The 24,171-nt window shown below is 44.0% G+C and overlaps 1 protein-coding gene across 11 annotated transcripts in view; it reads right to left on the minus strand.

Moving 5' to 3' along the window:
• The window catches only part of Plekhg1 (pleckstrin homology and RhoGEF domain containing G1), a 208,500-nt gene that overhangs the window by 36,908 nt on the left and 147,421 nt on the right, over positions 1-24,171 (minus strand). For all 11 annotated transcript variants that reach the window (XM_060373155.1, XM_060373158.1, XM_060373157.1 and 8 more), the window contains 2 exons: positions 17,392-17,492; positions 4,429-4,498 (listed from right to left, as the gene is read on the minus strand). In XM_060373155.1, coding sequence (XP_060229138.1) covers positions 4,429-4,498; positions 17,392-17,492 — 171 coding nt within the window. The remainder of the gene's footprint in view (positions 1-4,428; positions 4,499-17,391; positions 17,493-24,171) is intronic.

Below are 24,171 nucleotides of genomic sequence, written 5' to 3' on the forward strand. Positions count from 1 at the left end.
CCTTCCCCAAGATACTGCATTATGCATAGGAAAAGTTCCAAAATCTAAAAATATATGAAACATTTCTGGGCCTAAGCATTTGGGATAAGGACTTCATACTGGGGAATTCCTGCACCTATATTTCACTTCTCTTAGCAATTTCATTTCTCAAGGGCACTAACATCAGCAATTCCTTGCATTATCCCACAGCACACTCTATAATTTTTTCAGGAGAAAAGGAACATCATAAAGTACGTGTTGGCTGTATTTTGGCCATCACACATTGTCCAAATCAGAATTTCCACTGTGGCTACCTACCAACCGCATGCACACCTTTTTGTGTTTCTTTCATTTTACTCTTGGTATATAGAGCCTGTTTTTTAAAGCCTTAGTTTGGGGTCTTTGACTAATGTGTGTGTATGTGTGTGTCTGTATGTATGCACAGCCAGTCAAATAAATACATACTCCAGAAGATAACTCACTTTGTTCTATTCTAGCTGATTGCTTCCTTTCCTATTGTGTGTGTATATGGCCCAGGCTGGCCTCAACTTTGCTATGTAGTTGAGGATGACCTTGAACTTCTTCAGTCTCATGCCAGCACATTCAATTCCTTTCTCCTATTTTTTAATCTTCTCAGTTACCCTGTTTTTAAACACAGACATCCTTTCATCAGATAAGCACAGCGTACTGTAGGAATGAGCGTGAGTGACATCACTGGAAGGTGTATGCTAACAGGTTGCTGGACCGAACACCGGATTTTCATTTAGTTGGTTGCAAGCATTTCTAGCAAGTTCCTCTGGGATGCTGATGTTGCAGGTCCAGGGACCACACTTGGGGAGCTTGTGTCTTCTCCACAGCAGTGTTTGGAGAGATCCCTGTCTGCTTGCGCTGTTCCACGGCACTCAGCGTCTGCGTGAATACACAACCATTCAAGCAGCTCCTGCTTCACATTGTCTCTCGTCTTCGGAGAATCAAGTGTTACTGCCAAGTCTCATTCAGACTCGCTGAAATTTTGTCAGTTTATCCTATGAATAGCTTTCTGGAAGTAGGATTGATGGGTGACCAAGTAAATTATTTCTAAATACCAGGTTTGGCCAGATTCCTCTCCATAGCATAAAGGCCAACTTGAATCTGTCTCCTTACAGCCTAAACGGTGTTTTACACCCAGAACCACATTTTCCAACATAGCACTTGACAAGAATCCTAGATTAGCTGTCAACTTCTAAGCACTGGAGACTATAAACAACTCGAATTTTTGGCTTCTTTTGAAAATGTATAGGTTTCGTGGGCCCACAGGTTCACACAGCAAATACTATTCCATTAGATCTGCAAACAGCTGCCCTGCTGTAGCCACCACCTGGGCCTTTCCACATACTGACTTAGGCAGTTACTGGCTGTACAGGACAGCCCTGCCTTCAGGAATAAACAAAGCAAAGCATTCTGCTCAGGCCCTTCAGGTGTGTGGCGGATGGAGCTTTCCCAATGCTCTACACCAACTTGGAGTTTCTGTTCTTTCCTCATCCTGGGACAGAACAGTATCCAGCTACCTTTCCTTATACTTGGAGACCTTTAGAATCGTGGAGCTTGCCACACTGAAAACAGTGGACTTCCTGAAGACACACTGGAGCTGAGTTCTATAGTCAGCCTCACACCCAGTCCCAGTAAGGCCCAGGATGCCTCAGTGTGACTCAGCTCCCATTCTAGAGACTTCTCCATTAGTGCCTTAACAGAGGATTAAATGCAGGTTTGACCTTAGATGTGCAAGCATCTGCAGATCCCACAAACAATGGTTTTATTAAAAAAACAAAAAAACAAAAGCCAAACAGCAATAGTTCCTAGTCTTATTAATGCTTGAATGTCCTTAGTTATTGTATAATGCCAGCCCAAATAATTTTAAAGATGCATTTAGGGGAATATATTATACGAATTAGAAAAAAAGCAGATACTGTTTTCTAGTTATTCAGCTCCTTCAAATTATAATTAGAGAGGATGCAGAAATGAGGCGATTATGCAAAAAGCCAAGCTATAAGGTAGAGCCTGTCAGACAACACACAGGACACCCATTCTGCTGAGTGGGTGACAGAGAAAGGAAGTCTGTGTGATTTTAGCGCCTTTCTACCACACATCTCTCCCTCCCTTACAGTCTGTGACTTTACGGATGTTTTCTTGGACATAGTACATAAGGAGCATATGGGGAATGTGACAGTGACTTGACGTAACATTTCAATGCTAGCAAATTCTTGATGATAATTCCAATATGTGGTGTGTGTGGGCCTGTGTGTATATATGTACACACGTGTGTGTGCACACATGCATTTATGTGCAGTGGGTGCTTGTTGCATCTTTTGGTGTCTATGTGTGCTCATACTCGTCAGCCAGGAAAGGAGGAAAGCACTCATGGGAGGTAGGAGGTGACTGGGCACCGAGGGAGAGTTGGCGAAGGGAGAGTCATAAGCTATTCAATCTCTCCTTCATGCTGCTCAGAACAATCCCCCCTGACAGCCCAATGAGAGATGAACATGAGGGTGGCCGAGAAGGCAATCTGGGGGAGACTTGAGTCTTTCAAGATGCTTCCAGAGTCCTGATTGCAGATCAGTATACACGGGGCAACAGGCCCAGCAGCACATGCTTATTTCCGTTCCTCAGGCCAGCTGCCATCCTTATTCTTCTGGAAGCAGTCGGTAAGACGGAACAGCGTCTTCTTTCTTTGGCTGTGGACTTCCCTAGCCTACACTTAGCACAAAAGTAAGCCAGGTCAAAGATGACTGTGTAAGCCCCAGCGATTCAGATAACAGCAGAAATCAACTGCCAGCTTTATGTCTTTTGCTAATGACCTCTCAATTAAAGCAATTTTCCATTCCTCTCAGAGCAGAGCAGCTGGTGGCAGTTCAGCCTCATCTAAATGTCAGGGTGCCGAGTGAGAGGCGGGCAGCACAGGGCCGGCCGGCACCCCTCCCAACGCCTGCTCCCACGTGAAAGTGCTGAGCGCTGAAGTTGGTCTTCTAATTAAACTTGGCAGTATTACAATGAAAAATGAGATTTGGGAGTTGGCAGGGAGGCTCATAAACAAACTTTTATGTGAATAATTAAGCCAGAGTTAAGCGAACACTGGAACCCCTTTAATCAGCTTGTGATTAGAGTTAGTTAGCAAAAGCCGAAAGTTTCCTAAAACGTCCGTGTAACGCACACGCTCTGCTTAACGTCCCTTTGAAACGCTCAGCCTATCTCTTTGTTTCAACACCAGTTCTACTGTTTCCATTTTCTTTTTTTTAAAATTCCTGCCCTATCAAAGAATCTATCACAAAGAGGGCAGCTGTGTAAAAAACTGTGTAAGCATGTATGCACCAACATTTTACATGGGTGCACACACAAAGCTATTAAAAAAACAAAACAGGAGACGTTCTATACAGGCCTACTGATTGCCTTCTAGTGACTTCCATCGAAGCTACAGAGTTGCTAGGTTTGAGTTCCCAGCCACGTGGGTGGGTCTGTGGCCATCAGAACGAACAGTGTGGAAGAGTCCACGGCCAGGAGCGGCTGCAGCACCTTCTCGGTTCACCGTCAGCGCTAAATGAGGCGCTGACGGACGGTTGCTTCCAAAGCATTGCTGAGAACTCCGCTTCAAACTCGCCCACTCCTTCACACGGTAAAACTCGCCCACTCCTTCACACGGTAAAACTCGCCCACTCCTTCACACGGTCCCGGAAATCACACGAAGCTTTCCCGTAAGATAATTTCTTCTAGACAGAGCTTTCACAGAGAAAAGCTGTTGAGTCCCAAAGTGCAACCGGAATAAGACAGGCCACTACGTCTGCCAGGCAGCGGCACGTGGATGGCCTGAGGTACTGCACAATGTCAGCCTTCCAAGTTCAGAGCCTGAACTTGCTTCATGTCAAGCCTGTGTCTTGCATTTTTCTAAACCGCCAATGACACAAAAGAAGAACACACACACACACACACACACACACACACACACACACAAAATACCTCAGGGTATTTTCTAATGCAGGAAATAAGCTTTGCTGTTTCTTACCCCTTGATAACAGCAGTGACTGTCCTAGTGCCACACATACCACAGGTAAGACACATAAAACAGGTAGATTCTTTGCTGTTTTAGAGGGTGTTAAATGCATTTTTATCTTTACATTCTCTAGTCCAGATTCTCCCTCCCAAACTTTAAGTCTTTCCAAGGAAAGAATGAATAACATTATCCAACTGCCATACAAACTCTTGGAAAAATAGAGCTAGCATCACTTTCTTTTTCCTGTAACTGTGTGTGTGTGTGTGTGTGTGTGTGTGTGTGTACAAAACAAAATGAAAACCTAACAGAAAAGGTGCATGACTAGTTGGCTAGCTCCTTTCAGTGCTGAATAACCATTACTCTAACTTTTAAACAAGTTGCACTCTCTGTCTTGCCTTGGTTGGCCCTGAAAAATGTGGGCTGCTTACCTTGGACACAAAACATTCTGCTATGGCCACAGGATCATTTTCACAGTTTTCCAGGTCTTGAAGAAGTTCACTGATAAAACAAAACAAAACACAACATCACATAGCCAGGAAGTATTAACGGTAGTCTTCAGGTTGAGGACAATTTTCAGAAGTTAAAAGTTTAAACTTTTCTAATGGCTTTTACAAAAAAAAAAAAAAAATCAGGAAATGGGGTCACAGAAGATCTATTGCCACTGGGTCCAAGGCTGAGATAAGAGTTGTCCAAGGTCATGGGCAGGGCAGGAGTTTAGACGTAGACTGGACAAGTAGTTCTCCCACCAGAGATAAGGCCTGCAGAAGAGTCAAGTATCCTGGACATCTGTTACCAATTGCAAAATGCTCACACATTCATTCACTGACGAAGGGCCTAGGTACCCAAGCAGTGCAGGGTGTGTGTGCCCCTCTCCCCCACCAACGAGCAAAGGGGCACATCCCCAGTCTCAAGGAATCCCTGAAGCATTTGAAGAATAAGATGCTCAAATAATACTGACAAACTTACTGACAGAGGAATATTAGTGGGAAAGACTGCTCAAAGGACAGATACACCAAGAGAGGAAGTATCCTCTTCTCAGATGCAGACTCGTGACGTTTTAGTGGCAGGACCACTGTGTTGCGTGGCTCTTCCTTTAACCAACCGTTTAATCTCTCAGTGTTAATGTTGCAGAAAACTCTGAAAGTGGAATTGCTTCCACACTAGACAGTCTTGGTTACATGGCACATTGCCAAGCTGCTCTGTAATAATGCGCACTTTAATGCCAGCCGGGTGCTTATTTTTTCAATGTTATATGCTATACATTTAATAAGAAGACAAACTGTTCTATGGGAATTAGAATAAAATACTCCCTTGCTTTGTGCTTCAAATTCTTGCTGGCCTCGGCTGAGAAGGCTTTACTGTTTCTGCTGGAGCAGGTTCCTATTTCTGAGCATGTTGATGATGGGTTTTCATTATTATTATTATTATTTTTTGTTTTAGTATTGCTTCTTTATTTATTTTTTAAACTCCCACCCATAATCTTTTTAACCAGATGTATTTTGCAATCAGACTACCTTAATGCTCAGATTTACAACTCAACACAATGAGAATACTATGGAAATAACATTCCTAGTTTAGGTTTAGCAGGTATCATGATTTATTTTCCTTTCTTGTAGAATTATTATTTCCTTGGATTTAAAAATAATCTCTCTCAAGACATATACTGCTACCAACTTGTTTTTATATCATTAGATATGATATTATTTGTGCAGATGAATTAAAAAAAACATGGTTGAGGAAAAGGGAGACCTGTTACCTTTTTATACAGTCCTATAACTGTAGCATTTGAAAAAAAAATCTTAAACAAAAATTAGCTGCCTAACTGTGTGTGAGGAGAATAAATCTCAACTAAGCCAAGCAAACATTTTTTCTGGTGATGTTATTCTTGGTGGTGTACTGTTACTGTGTGTGTGTGAAGTGTGGGAGGCTTCTATCCTGAGTCTGCACAGTACTGTCCTGCCAGCACGGGCCACTCTCCCGCTGCTGGGCAGTGCTGCATGGATCTTGGGGACCCGTCACCCTGGTTTGCCTTCTGTGCTGCGAGTCTTACTCCCTACCATTTCCCGTGATTCTCTCCTTCGAGAGTACACAGTTTCTGGAAGCTTCCTGAGTGAGGGCGAGAAGAGGTGAATCTTCTGAGTCTTCCTCTTCAGCAAACGTCCTTTTTTTCACCTGGATTGATGATGTCATGGGTCAGGGGATTCTTGATTGGAGTGATTGTCTCTGAATGTTCATGGGGCTTCCTGGATTAAAAAACTGCTACTGAAAATTTGCTATCCCCGTTCTCCCCAGTTGGTCTTCTGTGTGACTTTCTTTTTTTCCTGTAAGCTTTTAGAATCTTGTCCTAGCAGAATTCTGAGGCTCCGTGCTGGTCAGCTCTGGGTCTTGTCTTTGATCATGTATGCAGCCAGTTTGGATGTGATCTTGAGCTACAGCATAGGACATTAATTTGTGAAAATGCTGCTTTTTGTCCATGTTCTCTTCAGAGTACCGTGAGCACTGCCAGAGGCTGTGTGATCTGGCTTGCCTCACAGAAAGCAGGAGCAGAACAGGGCTTGGGTGTGTGTGGGGTGTGTGTGTGTGTGTGGGGGGGTGATGCTGATGTATGCTATGAGGATAAACAGTAAGGAGAGCTTCAAAAAAATGTAAAATGGTATCCAAACAAAACACAAAGCACAAAGTCATAAAATTGTTTGCCAAAATGCGTGGGTTTATTACTATTATCCTATGCATTGATAGCTTAATTATTTCCAAGCTTTAGTTTCTAACACAATAAACAGACATCATAAGACCCAAGCAAATGTGCTTATGGTCTTAACCACCTGCAGCAACACCAAAGCTCCTGGGACCAAGAACCTTCATGCCTACTGGTCTGGTGTGTCTGTCCCTCTGCTGGTGGCTGGCAGAGGTCTGTTATTCATAGTTTTGGATCTTCTGGTCTGACCGTGTAATTTTTCTCATTCCCCTGTTCTTTTCCTTGTTATGTGGAAGTTGTCTGTTTCTGGATCGTAACTTCATTTCCCACGTGAGATAGTTTTCCTGTTTATACCACTGCACTGTTAAGAGGTTTAGGGTGTTTTTGTCTAAACATGCTATCTGGAGGTTTATGCTTCTGCTCTTATTCCACAAGTGCAAAATATCCTGCTATGTAGTGCAAGGATATGATGATGACAGTGATGGTGAGGATGATGGTGACAGTGACCTTTCTGGGTGTTCCTGGTCTTATGGTCAGCTCTTCTTCCTCTGCTTGATGATTTTGGCTTTTGTCATCCATTCAATCGTCCTCCTACAAAGCCTCTGGGAACCTTTAGTTGTCCTGGATAGTTTCAAGTCAACTTGACACAAGCTAATGCTATCGGAGGGAAGAGAACCTTAACTGAGAAAATGCCTCTATAAGAGTGGGCATTAGGCAACCCTGTTGGGCATTTGGTTAATTACTGACTGAAGGGGGAGGGCCCAGCACATTATGGGTGGTGCTGTCCCTGGCTGTGGTCCTGGGTTCTATAAGAAAGCAGGCTGAGCAAGCCACAAGGATGAGAAACCTGCCTTCAGGTTCCCACCTGGTTTGAGTTCCTGCCTTGGCTTCCTCAGTAGACAATTATTCAGGACATGAAAGCCAAACAAAATCAACAACAAAGTCCTCCTCTCCTGCCCAAGTTGCTTTACTTGTGGTGTTTCATCATAGCCATAGTGTCTTTAAGATACTTTCAAAGGAGACACCATAATGCTGATCATAATCTCTGGGCATGGACTGAGTTTATCACACAGTGACTTTGACTTCCAGGTAGTGGTACTCAAGTATTTTAAGTGACATAACCTATTTACACCCGGAAATATTCTTAAAATGGAATATATATATATATATATATATATATATGTATATGTATGTATAGATATACATACATACACAAGGAGTTGATAATAATAAATAATAATCAACAGATATAGAAGATAATTATATTAATATAAATACTCCTTTGAGACTTTTTTTTTACAAAACAGAAGAGCATGTTTTTCATTTTCGTACGTTTTTCATCTAAGGCCAGCTGGATTCTCTTACCTGCTGCTGAACTCAATTTGCTGCAATCTATTACTTGGAGTGAAATCTACTGAAAACAAAGCAGCCACAAAAACATGTACTGAGGAGTTGGGAGAAGGCAGCTATACTTTGATAGTCTTCTGATAATAAGTGGTGGATTTTTACAAATTTGCTGAAGTCAAAGAAACACAATAAATGGGCCATCCTCTCACTGTCAAATCCACTGCATCATCCTACTTTCAAACATTTAAATAAAAATTTATTTAAACATCTCCATTGCAAGATTCTTTTCACTTCGGCAAGTACCATTCAGATATTTGTATTGTTATTTACAGCAAGATGGATGCAATTAAATGAGAAGCAGCTGAACCCTGAACAGTGTGAGCTGAACCCTGAGAGAGGGAGAGAGTGTGAGTGTGTGAATGAGAGTGTGAGCTAGGAGACAGAGAAGAGCTGAAGACAAGGTGTTTGGGGTTGGTGTTCTCACTTCTTGAAGGGAAGACTGCTCTGGTTCTAGGGCTTGTGCCTGGGTCTATCAATATTGCTGAGCTTACTTGAAATATTCCTTGATTATGTGCTACTCTCCATATTTTAAGTTCTGTTTTCCTACCATTCCTTCTGTGCCTTAATTTCATCTCCAGAGTGGATTTGCTGGGAGGGGGAAGTGTCTTGGAGTCTACCCTGGCTCTGGACATGCCTCACCTATAAATGGATGATTACCAGTCACTGCTCGGGAACCACAGATCCCTGATAGGCCCAACCCAGTTTTGCAGTGAGGAAGTCACAGGCCATGACGAGGACGCTGCTTATCTTAGATCACACAGATCACCATTAATGACAAAGCTGTGGAAGGTTCCTGACCCTCGTCTCCGTACTCCTTAGAAGCACAGCTGCTGAAGAAGGCATTTCTTTAGCAAACCTGAGGAGGCTAAGTACGAGACCGTCCGCCCTGGAGTTTTCAAAGGCCCACCTGGGAGATCCTCTGGTGCCATCTGGCACCTCAACTTTTAGAGCCTTTTACTCAGGTAACATAAACACAATGTAAGCGAGGATGGAAGGAGCTCTTTCTCTCACGTTCTTTCATTGGAGCTGTTTCCAAACAGAACTGTGTGCTGCTAGCCAACAGTCACTGAGAGCCTTCCCTCTCAGGCAGTGAGAAGCACTGAGGTAAAGAAGACAAAGGCCCTGCTTGTGACTCATGGCCTATTTCACGTTCTGATCACAGGTGACCAATGTTGATAAAACAGTCAATACCACATGGTATTGTAGTCTGAAGTCAAAGGAGAGACACTGAGGCAGGGTGGAATTTGTGGAGGGTTGAGGGGGTAATAACGTTTATTCTCTGAGGTGATCGATGTTCGAGGGCATGAGGAGACATGGAAGAAAACATTTAAGAAATGAGGCCTCTAATTCAAGACAGAATGAGCTTGGAACGTTCTTGTGTGAGGTGCAGAAAGGAAGCTGTTGTGGCTGGTGACGTTGGCGACTGAGGGGATGCAGGAAGACAGGTCACTGGGGGGAATATAAGAAAGACTGTGGGATCCAGCGGGAGCCTCAGTGCAGTAGGCCGGTCACCAGAAACAGGACTAGGTACCCAGAATTACAGCCTAGTGGGCCAATGACCCATAGAGGTGGCTTCAGTGTAGCAGTGGGCAATGAGACATGCGTGTCCAGATGATGGGGTGTCAGAGACTTCTCTGAGAGTTAGTCAGGTGGCAGCCATCTTGCTTTCAGAGTCTGGGTCTGTTTTCTTTTCCCTCAGTCATTAATTATTGTAAATCTCTCCTCTCTTTTGAATGGGATCATGAATGAGAAAATGACATCATTTTCTTCTTGAGTTCAGGCCTATGAACTTGCCCAGGTGGACAAAGAGCAATAGCTCTGTTCCCTTTCAAGAGCATATTATATGTGATGGTTTCTCTGACTGCTGCTGTGAACCTGAAGGCAGGAACTGTATGCTGACTGCAAGGCCGTACATACTGTTTTACGCCGAAGAGTCAGGAGTTGGCCTCTCCTCTTCTGCCTGGTGCAAACGCCAGCCTCCAGGAAACTTTCCCTACCACCTCACTAAGCCATTTGAATGTGTAGGTTCTGCAGAGACTCATGTGCATAATGGGACATGGCATGTCAGGCTCACGGGTATGTTAAGCTTTTGTCATTTGTTTGTTTGTTTGTTTGTTTGTTTGTTTGAGACAGGGTTTCTCTATGTAACCCTGGCTGTCCTGCTACTCATCACTACCACATGCATTAAGCCTTTCACTCCAGTTGACAGAAAGGAGTCCCAGCATTGTACAAAGCTGGGAATCATTGTGGTGGGCTGGAGGTGTACTAAAAAGAATACTGTCCCACCTCTCTCTGCCCAAAACATTGCATTATAATTTCATTTAAAAGTAAAGCACAGCCCAAAGATATATATATTTGTTTTAAGACATCTTTAACTTATCTGGTGAAGATTTTATTGACCAAAATTAGTTGCACGGTCTTGAGTATCTGAGAATGTTCTGTTCATTCCTGGAGTATCTGCCTGCCTGCCTGCTCTACAATGCTGTCATTAAAGTCAGAGCCAAAAGACTCAGTCCAGCATTTTACACACCGTAAAGCCTCCACACAGGTACACTGAGTGAAGAAAAATATTCAAAGCGAAAAGGACATTTTCAGTTTGAGCTTTGATGATTTTAATCTGTCAAGAAACAATTTAGACATAAAATCCATTTTGGAGGAACTGTCTACATTTCCTCGTGCTTCATCCTTAAAGAGAGTTTCAAGTTACATTCTAGACAACTTTTCTCTATTCCAAGAGTACTGGCATTTTTCCTTTGGTTGGCAACACATTTTTTTTTAAAGCTTTAGGATTTTAGGGGTCAAGTGGTTTCTTTTAACTAACCCAGTTCCTGACCATTTGGAGATTTATTCCAGACACCAAACCAGAGACTTAAATTTCAAGTTTATACCGTAAGAGATGTGGCCACTAAAAAATCAACCAAAATAAATTCTCAGTTGCATTTTATGATGAGAGATTTAACAATTTAAATCTCATGATATATCAAAAATTAAAGGAAGACAATAATGAAAGAACAAAATGTTATCATTTATGAACATGCATAAACTATTTCATCAGTTTATAAAATAAAGAACATCATGAGAACAGGAAGTTTGTTTTTGTAATGATATATGTGTATGATTCAAATCAGAATGCCTACCAATGTGGTTCACCCAATATGAATACAAATAAAATAACACACTGTTTATTAAAGTCAACTGCGTTTAATAATGTTCAACACCACAATATTTCTGATAAACTCTAGCAAAATGAAGAGGCATTTCTCTAGGTTTCATTATACTTAGTTCATTAATAGGGAAACGCTTCTGATGATGTCAAAATGAAGATAAAGATGGTGACATTGTGGGACAAGTGGATTCAAAGTAGTGGATTGAAAAAAAAAGGACTCAAAGGCAAGAACTAAAAAGGCAACAAAATAATCCATCTCATTTTCAGAACGAGTGCATAGAGTTCTAGAAGCATCTGTAAGCCGTTGTTCTACACCACAAGAAGCCTGGGCAGTTCCTTTGATATGACAACATACATAAGAGCCAAAAACATTCCTACTTGAGAACACACAGTTAATTTAAAAAATATAAAAAAAATTAGTCAACATAGTGTCAGTATTTTAAGCTCTGTAGGAATAAAATTTAAAGCTACATGCTTCCATGTGGGAGAAAATTTGTTAAATATTCTTCCAGAACATTTTAAAAAGTAGTTGGCACCAGATGTATATCTGGAATCCCAGGATGTGGGAGGTGGAGGCAGAAGGATCAGGAGTTCAAGGTCATCCTTGGTTACATAGTGAGCTCTAGGCCATCCTGGTTTACATGGAATTCTATCTCAAAAATAAATACACAAATAAATAATTGGTCAAAGAGACATACAGCTATAAGATGAGATGACTCGGTCATGTAAAAATGTCATTTTTCACATTAGACTCCTAAAAATACCAACAGAGCATTGCATGAAATTTGAAAAACTAGTAAATAAAAACAAGAAAACCACTTGATAGGGCTAAGTCAGTGTTTACGGGGAGCAAAGAGGGCTGAGGCGCCATGGCAACAGAATAGTTGGAAAAGTAGACTAAAGAGGAGTCAGAGCCCGGACACAGACCCTCACACCCATGTAAACCTGGCATACAGGACCGGAGATGTAAGTTAGCGTGGAGAGTTTGTGTGCTTTAGTCAGTTGTGACGGGACCATTGGCATGTGAAGCCAGAGCTCAGGTTTACTGTTAAACCGCACACTACCATCAGTTTCAGGCAGACTGAGAGCAAATGGAAAAAAGCAAAAGTATAGGAGTCTCTGAGAGAAAAGGATATGCTTACCACCCGAGAATGGGCGACAGAGAATTTTAAACGCAACCCAAAAGCATCCTACTTTCAAAAGTATTATTTTGTCTTGTGAATTGCGCAGTTCGCTTCTGGGAAGCCACACTAAGGTTAAAAGGCGTGTCTGGCCACACGGTCCACAGGGTTTATCAGCAGCCCCCATAAAGCAATGAGGAGAAACACAAGAGCAGGCCTTGGATATGGCCAGATCACAGAACAAACACAAGTGGCCAGCAAGGAGAAAACAACAACAACAACAAAAGCTCATTCCTATTGCAACTGGCTCAATGCAAAACGTAGAGCCGTCTGGGAAAAGCCAGACGCAGTTACACAAACTAGAGCACAAGAGCTCAAAATACTGCTGAATGGAAAAAAAACCAAACAAAACCTGTAAGAGTGTGACAGTATTTTCTGCCATGTCTAAACCAAGGTTAAGCACATATTTTAAGTATATATGTAACGATGGCAAAACTCCTACCCAGACGAGGCTTGGTAGCAGAACACATGTATGTGTATTATGTGTGAGGCCCTGGGTTCCATCGACAGACACATGGACACTATCACACAATAAAGCAAAACAGGAAAACAAACAAGCTGGGGGGCTGGAGAGGTGGCTCAGAGGTTAAGAGCACTGGCTGTTCTTCCAAATGTCCTGAGTTCAATTCCCAGCAACCACATGGTGGCTCACAGCCACCTATAGTGAGATCTGGTATGCAGGCAGAATGTTGTATAAATAATAAATAAATCTTTAAAAAACCCAGCTGGGGAATGAAGAATTATGGACAGTAGGTTACAAGGAAACACAGATCTAGGCAAAACTCGTCTATCTTCGTTGATCTGCATCTTTCTCATTCTCCCTTCAGTGAAGACACAGAATTGACATCTAAGACCCTGGATTCTCTGTTTTAGCATGTGAGAGGATGACATGCTAGGGAAATTTTATTCCCTAGAGTGCTAATCCTAGTGCCAGACTCCTCTCCCACTGCCACACGGTGCAAAATGGCAACAGAGAAGGACGCAGAAGAGGCTTTCGGTGAGACTTTTAATGCCTCTAAAAGAAAAACTAAAAATAAATGTAGCTTATGGTACAGAAAATGCTCTGAAGGAGCTGGGGTTTATTGTGTCACTCTATACATTTCTCTGTTTTGGAAAGACGGGTCCAGGGTTCCTGACCCACATGTCTGGGACCAGAAGTGGTTTGGGTTTGGGGACATCTGAATAGACACGGTGCAGTATCTTGGAGACGGGACCCAGGTCTAAACACAGAGACGTTTCATCTGTGGCTGGTAACATGTTGCTTGAATGTAATTTTACGGTTTTCAGTGGGTCTGTGTTATGACTATGACACGTTACTTGAGGTCAGATGTGGAATTTTCCACTTGTGCCGGTGTTCAAATGGTTTCTAGTTTGGAGCACTGTGTATTTTCAGGTTTAGATGCTCAATCCTTAATGTCTTGGAAAACAAACCCATTCATCTGAATTTTTCAGGCTAATATAGCCCATAGCTACCCCCCCCCCAAATTTGGACACATACGTTTTACCCAGCTGGACACAACATTATAATTCTATGCTGAAAAATCTAGAATTAAACTTAACAAAAGAACTTTAGAATCTATTACTAAGCTCCATCATGATCCACCAGACAGTTGCATCCTGGGAATCAATTGGAGTATCATTAAAGATGCATGAGCACTGACATAAAAGGCCACATTAATGTCCTTACTTATAACAACCATAACAACCACAGGGTCATTTAAACTATAAATTTAGATTCTATGTATAAAAAAATGGAAATCAAAACAAACGGGGACAAAAGAGGTGATTCTACTGTACATAGCGGGGCATTGGAGGGAAGCTCTGGAGCCCCAGCGCGCTCGAGGATGCCCGTGAAGGCTGTGAATTTGAGGACAGCCTGGGCTACATATAGAGTTCAGGGTCAGCCTACAAAACCCAGTGAGGCCCTGTCCCAAACAAATAAACAAGCAAGCAAGCAAACAGCCAACCCACAAAACCCTGACAATTCAACAGCGAAGTTAAACAACGGGCATTTCTCGTAACAGAGGAAGATGTTAGAAATTAACAAAAGTAGTATCCAAAGAGGCCCAGGACTAGTGCTACACTCTTGAGCAGAGGCTCTCCTGGTCTGAGAGGCTGATTTCTCACGTATGAAATCTGCGCATCTTATTGCATTCTCTCCAGCTCTCGGAGCTGCTATGGAGATTGAGATACTGCAGGAGCAGTGACTACCTAACTGTGATCACTGCAGCCACCAGCATAAACATGATGGGTTGCCCCTCTTGACCTCAGCCACACCTTGTATGTATGCCGTCAGCCAGGGATTCTTTTGCCCCGGCCCAGGTATATTTTAGACAGGAATGGCTTCTAGGGTCAACAGACATCCCACAGAAAGAAACAGAGAATGGATTCAGGAAGAGAGATCCATCAAGCTTTTGCAGAGTGGGCCACACTGTGGGTCCCTTCTTGTTAACTCACCTTTCACTTTCTTTAGACTAGGAGACACCCGGAACATTTATAATTCCAAGGAGTGAAAAAATCTCTCCTGACGTCAGCCATAGTTTCCTGGTGTCTTCAAGCCCTCCATAGGGTTGAAGAGCAGGATTCTGCTGTGCAGGAGGGCACATGGCTGAGTGGGCCCTGATGGCGTGTAGGGATGATGTGTCTAAAAGCGTTTGGCCTCTGGCACAAAGGGAACACCCCACAGGGACTTATCTTCACCAAGTTAGAACCAAACCACAGAAGAGCTACATCTGGGGCCTCGCAGCAGCCAGCATCTTTCTGGGTCACAGTGTCATTAGTGGGCTCTGGAGAGTGACGCTATCCAGGGACTCATGGAATTGCTAAATAGGGGCCTGCATTAAAACCAGGACATCACCAGTGAGCCTGTGGCTTCTGCAGCTTTTGATGCCTTTCTTATTGCTGGGCTGATTTCTCTAGATAGTTTGTTTTTTTTTTCCCCCTGCTGGGGTCCACACTGTAAATTCTCCAGGGCCGTTTAGACAATTCTGAGGCTATGGTCCCATTCCAGACCAATGAGTCAATTTGTGTAGGAATGGTTCAGATCTTGCTTTAAAAAAAAATAACGTTTTTACATATTTTTAAAGAATTTCATACAGTATATTTTGATCAGATTTTTCCCCTCCCCCAACTCCTCCCTGATCCTCCACCACCTCCCTACCCATCCAACTTCATGTTTTCTCTCTCTTAGAAACAGCACTAACAAACAAGTCCTGTGGAGTCCAATTGTGTTAGCTGACTACTCCTGAGCACCGGATCCACCCCGGAGTGTGGCTGATATACCCGGAGTCACTGCATTGAAGAAAACTGAATTCCCTCTCCCAGCAGCTATCAATATCAGCAGCTTCTTGGTAAGGGCCTTCACGCCTACTTCCCTTACACGCTGGGATTTTGTCTGGCTGGAGCTTGCTGCAGGGCCTGTGTGTGCTGTCACAGTCTCTTTGAGCTCATATGTACACTAGCCCTGCGTTTCTTTGGAGTCATCCACCGCCTATTTGTCTTCTAATCCTTCTGGCCCTCTTTTTATAAATCTCTGGGCCATTAAAGGAGGGGCTGTGACTCCCTTTAGGGCCAGATATTGCTTAGTAGCTCCAGGCTGACCCTGAATTCACTGTGTGGCTGAGGACTACCCTTCTGCCTCTGAGCCTCCCGCCTCTGCTGGTGAGCCCATCACCTGTCATTTTATGTGGAGCTGAGAACGGAAGCCAGGGCTTCAGGTATGCTTTGCAAGCGATGTGCCCCCTCTGTACCCTTACTGTTTTAGGGAGTGCTCCCCAGGTGCTGCCGTGGGGGATCCGGGGGAGTCTGGGAGCAGAAGACACAGGGTGGTCCTCAGGGTCTGCACGGTCAAGCACGGGGTTTCCTATGAGCTAGATCGTCACACTGGAGGATCCTGTCTCCTACAAGCCAGGCTGGTGCCAAAGCAGACAAGGGAGGGGGGACCCTGCTCATCTTTAATGGCCTGAATAAGCAAAGAGGGGTAGGATGTAGCTTGTAGTACAGCTGAGTCAGGATGAGAGGTGGCTGTAGAGTTTTCTAACGGCAGTTCACTGTGTCAAAGGAATGTTTCAGTGCTTGCTCCATGACGACACTGAGCTGGCCCTTGGGCATGTCAGCTAAGAGCTCCACCACAGCCACCAGAGGGGGCCTTTCTTGATATGTGAATCCATTTGTTCATCATTGAACCTCTCCCACAGCCCAGATGACGTGATGAGCACTAGTCCCTGTGTTCTTAGCCTGCCTTCTGTGTCTTCTGAGCCGTGCTACAAATGATTACAATAGTTTACATGTCTGTGTCGATGACCTGCAGCTTCCAGTCCTGGTCACAAGTGGAACTTTCTAGCCTGCTGCTCACCATCTAGGACCTACCTAATCCACATGTGAATTAAGTTTTTGAACTGGGGACTGCAAGATGACACAACAGGTAAAGATGCTGGCCACCGAAACCTGGCAACCGAGTTCCTTCTCTAGAACCTACCTGGAGGAAGGAAATGATTCCTTCAAGTTCTCTCTCACTGTGACACAAACACACACACACACACACACACACACACACACCACAAATAAATGCAAGTACATTGTAGTAATCTGAAATGCTTAATTGTTAGTGGAATGGAAATACTGTTATATCTTAAAAGCTTTACTGTCTATCTCTTGTGTCAAGATCATTTTTTAGGCAGGAGAAAGCATGTTGAAAATCCCACACAGGGGTAGGTGCCGGAGACCAAGCTAATGTGACGTTTGGATGCCCCACTTGTGTTCTCTTGTGGACAAAAGATGGCAGTGCCTTACCAGGGAGATAAGTCTCTAAGCCAGGAAAAAAGAGAGGGACAACATTTGCGAAGCTGAATCAAGGGTTACGGCAAAGGTTTCTTAGGTGTGCTCCACTGAGAGGAAGTCATAACGTGCTTCTGCAAGAACAGCCTTTTGTCCATCGACTTACCTATTAAAGTGGTAGATATCCTGTATGTTTCCAAAAAGAGCAGCCCTGTCTTCGGCGCCCAGAGGAAATCTTGTTTGGTCCTGGATGCATGCGAGGTAATCCTGTGAAGTCAACAAGAAGGACGCTTAGGGCTCCTGATCTTTTCTGAGACATTTTTAATATGCCTCAAATAACGATGATTCTAACATGTTCATTACCTCTGCCACAGAGCACAGACAAATGTTCTCTCACCAATGAGTACATACTTACCCACAGAAGAGCACGCAATTGTAGTAAGGAGAAAGAGTGTGGACCACATTAGAGAAGCCCCTCTCCCCCGAGACCATCAGAGCTTCCCTCTACGGATGCTGATCACAGTGATCACGTCAGAGTCTGGGGGGCTACTATTTCCTGTGTCTTTGAGTGATTAAGAAAACAACGTAGGGGTCTCGGGAGATAGTTCAGTTGAAAAGTGCTTGCTGTGCGAGCATGAGGACCTGAGTTCAAGCCCTGTAGCTAACGTGAAAAAGTCCATGATGGTGACACACTTGTAACCCAGTCCTGGGGAGATGGAGACAAGAGTGTGTTCATTGGCCAATCTAGCCTGATTTTTTTTTTTTTAGTCCTAGGCCAATGAGAGAGCCTGTCTCAAAAACCAAAGCAGATATATCTTGAAGAACAATGCTGAAAGTTGACCTTTGACTTCCCCATGCACTCTCATACACATTTGAAATCCACACAGTGGGAAATCAGAAATAAAAATTCAAAGCGAGACAGAGTTGTGTCAGACAAATGCTTAAGGAATAAAGACACCAAATCCTCACACAGAGAACCAGATTCTGCTTCAGATGACAACCTGGAAAAGTTTAACAGCCACATGACTCACTTTTGTTCAACATTAACTTATATTAGTGAACTGGGTGATGGAAATAATTTTAAATGTCTAGCATCTAAATGGTTCTCAAATAGATCCCACATCATCCAGACCCACAGAGGGTTAAACCAACACAGCCCGGAAGTTGTTTGAATTGCTGAGAAAGAGGAAACTGCTTTCTGCCCCTTGTGTGCTCAAGAGTTCATAACTCAATGTTCCTCTCTCTCTGCATTGCTGAAGAGTAGACGCAGTAGGAAGCAAGGACAGGATAAAGAAAAAAAGTGAGAGCAGCTGAAATAACGTAAAATAAAAAGATAAATAAATGCAGTCCTTCCCCAGAACTGTACATTGTAGCTCTGCTTTCTCCACGTCCCACGCTGTGATCTGCAAGCACTGGGGGAGGGGGAAGGTGTGCTGTAGCATTTTGGGGTGCAAAGGAACAGGGACCCCAGAGCCCAGCTCCCCATTCTATCTCATTTTCTAGCAACACAGGAGATGGTGTACAGAAAGACTCACTCGGGAGAAGCTTCATGTGCCTCAGATGCTCGTGTCCTGTGCCTTTCCCTCAGCCATATTCATTCTCACTCTTTCTGCCCCTTCCATAAAAAGCAAAGGCTTTGTCATTAGCTTTCTGAAGTAGCCCAGTCACTGTCTATGCCAAATATGCTTTCACGCGGGTCTTTTCCCCCTAAAAGTATTGCCACACGTGGCCTTTATTATCAAGCTTTGTCAGTAACAGTTCCCCCCTCCTTCCTAGACCATCTCATAAGAAAGCAGGCTCACAGCTTTCAGTTTAGTCACCATCGACACCCCCCCCAACTCCCCAAGCAAGAGTTATTGTCACCGTCAAGAGCGGACAATGATAAGCAAGTTATGTGTGTGCAGAGGAGTTAGTGTCCAGCCAAGAGCAGCTGAGCGTGGCGGATCTGCAAGAGAACATTCTGAACAGCATGTACGACCTGCACTTCATCAAAAAGCGCTCGCTGAGAGCTCCGGGGGTGGGTCAGCGAGCAGAGGCCCTCATCAAGCCTGATGACCTCAGTTCCCTCCCCAGAGCCCAATGCTGGCAAGAGAGCACCAACTCCCACCAGTTACCCTCTGACCTCCACACAGTCCATGGATGCCAAACAAAACAAATTAATATTTCTGCTAACTTACATGTGGTACATAAAAATGGTATTCTAGTCAACCTCACCAAATGTTTGTTTTTGATAGTAGCTTGGTATGTCGTTGATCCTTAAATGTCTTCATCACACACTCACACACGTGAGTGTGAGAGAGAGAGTGTGTGTGCTGGTATCCGAGGAAGCCAGACGTCTCTGATACCCTGGAGCTGGAGTTACAGGCAGTCAAGAGCTGCCCAGCATAGGTGCTAGGAACTGAACTTGGGTCCTCTGTCCAGCAGATGGTCTTAATCACTGAGCCTAACTAATTAGGGCTTAATTGGGGCAATTTTAAAGAGGTATTTTGCATGTAAAAAAAATAAGGCATTTAAACGAGAGAACGGGTCTGTAGCAGCACATCAGGCTGAGAGGTGTAACTGGATGGTGATTGGCTCTTGCAGTCACATGATTGGATGTAGCAGGAAGTAAATGAAAAAGCTAGTTAAAAGCCTTGAGGAATTTCATCTGGGGTTAGAGATAAAGCCTGAGGCCCCCTTTCAACAAATCTCCGATGGAACGTGCTTTGAAACTCCAAGAGTTCATGGCAGAGACCCTATATTTTAAAAGCTGCTTGCTTTTCTGACATTGTTGAGAAAATAGGCCATTAGGAGTCCATATTTTTGTAGGTCACTCTAGATAACAGATCAAAGTTGTATGGCCACAACTTGTTCCCCGCTCCGACCGTAATTAAGTCTTTGAAATAGGGGACGTTAACCCCGAACCAGTTACTGGAAACCACTGTAGCATGTGCTGCCCCGGCAGCTGCAATCCTCTGAGCCAAAATGAGGGGCTGTAAGCTGAGCCTAATAACAGTCCGGTCTGCGCGTAATTGACGGCACGAGCGCCCAGCCAAGGCCCCGAGAGCGCTGCAGTGCTTGTTCACTTCTCTGGCTTCGTGTCAGCACCTGTGGCTCTTACCCAGCCCCCAACCAATCTGCAGACGATGTCAGCACTGGGAAGCATTCTAGGCTTAGACGGAATTCACTCTGCTTCGGGGCTGCAGACACTGAGAGAGAACTTTCTACCACTCACACGGTTTCCCTTTGGCGATTTAAAAATTTGCTTGAAAGTATCTAGTTTTTAAGTTGTTTACGGCCTTACGGTCATCTTCATTGCATGGTTTGTACATGACGGTTCTCATTTTATTTGAAAATATCAGGAGTCCAACTTGGTGCCCATCAAGGAAGGGGAGTTAACAGGAAGCACTTTAAAGATTGTTTCTGACCCACAGTAAGGCAGAACCTGAACTATGCTGACATTTTGATCATGAGTTTAACCACGTTGGCTCTATTAATAAATCTGTTTTGTAACTGGTGCGTCTTTTTAAAAGTCTAGATTATTTAAAGATTTTTGTTTTATCTTATGCGTGCTTTGCCTGCATGTGTGTCTGTGTGCCACGTGCCTGCCCGGTGTCCTCAGACATCCGAAAACCGTGTCTGATCCTTCCTGGACCTGCCCTTCCCGGCAGTTGTGGGCTGCCACGGGAGTACCGGGAGCAGGGCCACCCCTCCAACCTAGAGCTGACATGGCTTATTTGTTCCTGTTTAAATTGTTTTACAAAAGCAATAGTGAGTGAGGGGCTATAACAGGGTGTGTGTGTGTGTGTGTGTGTGTGTGTGTGTATGTACACATGGCAGCTACAGAAATCCTAGTCTAGATAGTCATGCTGCAAAGACACACATAGCTACAGAGATCACCAGGACAATTTCTACAAGGGGCTTGAAGAAATTTAGTCAAGTGGCTGTTTCATTCTGTCTCTTTTTTGAAATCATGTTTAAAATGTTAAAACCTGTTCAGCATGTTAGAGGTAAACCAAAATGAGGAAAAGATAGTTACTCGCATGAAAGATAGCTTCAGTGCCTCCCAATGTTTTAGACCCATTTTTTTTTCCTGCACTCTCTTTAGCTTGGAGATAATCCACTGTACAAGGAAACTGGAAAAGTCTTCGGCTTCTCCTGAGGGCATTAAGAGCGGGTGCCACGCTCTATTTTACAAACTAGCAGTTTACAAGCTAAATCACACAGGATCCCATCCTCCAAGGAGCTGCCTCCCTGGTGAGCTGAAAAGACAAGTATCCACCAACAGGTCCTGTACAGTTCTGGCTAAACAACCCATAAGCGTCTATTAGAGAAGTGCCCACATGTTCAGTACAGAAGGATCCATTGGCAAAGGGGGAAATGGCCAGGTCCAGGAGGTATTGCATCCCTTGGCAGGAGAGAAGATCTTTTTACAGACAGACACTTGTGCTACCAGACTACTGAAAGACAACAGATCCCCAAACCCCAGATTTTTGCTGGAATTCCACACAGAGGGGAAGAGGAGGACTGAAGCTTTGATGCCAGCCAGAGGAGGGACTTGCCTCCCAGGAGATGATATCCCAAAAGCTGAATCAGTGGTGGAGAGATTAGTTAGTTAATCATGGTCATGCATACCCCTTGCCCTCCATGCTCCATGGTGGGCGAGAGCCACTGGACCTCTTTATTTGTTGTTCTTGGTGTCCCCATATTGAAGAACCCTAGTTTCTCAGCTTTTCATGGTGACTTGTCTGTTTAATTGCTATACGGGGGACAGTGTAACCTAGCTGTCAGGGCTGCCAGCACCTAAGCTATTACCCTAAAAACTTCAATAACAGAAAGAGAGGGTACACAAAGAAGGGGGTGAGAGGTAGCTGAGTCCCTGAGGATGACTAGGAGCTTGAGTACAGAGAAAAGAGGAAAGAACACATTTCCAGGCAAATAAGAACAAGACTCAGGACAACAGAAGTCAGGTCCTTGAGGGGGTGACAGGGGCTGTCCATGGGTGAAGAAGATGTTCAGGGTTGAACCTGGCTACAGAGAGCCCACTAGTCCTAGAAGGCAGGATCCTGGAGCGATGGGCAGATCCTCTAGGATGGGAAGACCTTCTTCTCTGCCCTGCGGATGATCAGTCCAGCGATCAGTAACCTTAGGAGGCCACTGAGGGTGGAGACCTACTTCATGGTTAGCTTTGGACCCCACTTCCTGGTTCTTTTGGAAGCACAAGAAAGGTCAAAACACCAGCTTTGCCATTCTTCAGGTCTCTTGGTCAAAATAGTGAAATAAATCCCTCTAGCTCTGGGAGCTGACATGATGGTTTGATCTACTCCAAAGATTAAAATTCCATACTGTTGCCTCCTTTAAGAGTTAATCCAGCTGGGTCTGTTAGTCACTTGGTCAAAGACTCGTCCTCAGAAAGGCCAATTACCTCAAGCCACACTAGGAAGAAGGGAGGAATAATTAGTCCCTTAATGAAGAGATGTCCATATCTATCTATCTATCTATCTATCTATCTATCTATCTATCTATCTATCTATCTATCTATCTTTCCAAAGAACTAAATTTTTGTTAGAATTATGCTGGTGGGAAGAGAAAGGGACTTTTTTCTAAGGAGGTGATCACCCAAAAGCTGGATCAATGATGGGCAGAGACATACCTTGAACAGGACATCACATATATATATATGTGTGTATATATGTACACATATATGAAGATGTATTAGCCAAATAGATATATATGAATATATAAAATTCTATATATACAGAATATATTCTATATGTTCTCTCTATATCAATCTATCAATCTATCTGTATAGATTATATATGTATAATCTATATATATAATCTATATGTATAGATAGATAGATAGATAGACAGATAGATGACCCTTGTTTTTCTCTTTTGTTGGACTATTGCAGGAAGGCAGTTGTGCTATGGTCCTGGGCACCTGCTACCTTCTATCTTCCTGTTTACTTTCCCCAGGTGCTGGGCCTGCAGATGCCATAGTAGGATAGTTATAGGCCTTTCTGACTGGCTGGGGACTTCTTCATACCAACGTGAGGTATTCTCTGACATCTCTGAGGATTTGTGGTAGAAGGAGACAAGGCCTATCTTTGACCTATCATGTGTAGATAGTAGGAATTTGCATGGCTCAGACTTGTACACTGTTTCCACCAGGGGTCAAGCTCTGAATTGTCCTCTGCATAGTGTCCCCAGGGATGGCTACACCTGATAAGATGGGCTTAGCATCACAGGCCTCTGACTGAAGCCTCACTTGGTCACCTTTGCTCTCTCTCCCTGAGGGCATGGGAACAGAAGGTAGCATTAGTCTGAGGCAAAGATAACATCCCATCCTCAAAACTGTTAAGGTTGTGATGACAGAAAGACATCTCTGAGGAACTGGCAGGACAGAAATTCTCTGTGAATAGTTGGCTAGAAGAGCTCTGGCCCTTATGTGATTTGGAGTCCATCTTAGGGACCATCTACAGAAAAGCTGGAGCTAACGCTTATCCTGTGTTTCAGGGCCAGGGACCACAACAAGTGCCTGCTCAGGAGAAGGTGACTCTAGAGATCTCAGGGCCAGCAAACTTCAACCTCAGGAGGCCAGCAGCCTACGCTAGCAAGACAGAGCCACTTGGGAGTCCTCTGCCCTAGGAGGAGCATCTAACAGCTCTGCAAATAGAGGCTTAGTAAGGAGTGTTGGAGATGCAAGACTAGGTACTGGAGGATGCAGTGTGCACCCTGACAAAGATCAGACCCCAAGGGAAGGAGAGAAGGAAGGGATTCCCTGACTGTGAGGGTCTTGAAGCACAGAGCCACGATGCCACGATGCCCTTTGCCTCTCCTGAAACCATCTTAGGAGAGTTTGGCAGGAATGGATGTCTAACTCTAATGTGAGAAGGAGCTATTGACCAATGCGCAGGAGGGGTATAGATTAGTGTAATATCTGAGCTGTCGTGACTATAAAAGGG

Source organism: Meriones unguiculatus, chromosome 20, assembly GCF_030254825.1.
Source record: "Meriones unguiculatus strain TT.TT164.6M chromosome 20, Bangor_MerUng_6.1, whole genome shotgun sequence".
Classification (NCBI taxonomy): Eukaryota; Metazoa; Chordata; class Mammalia; order Rodentia; family Muridae; genus Meriones; species Meriones unguiculatus.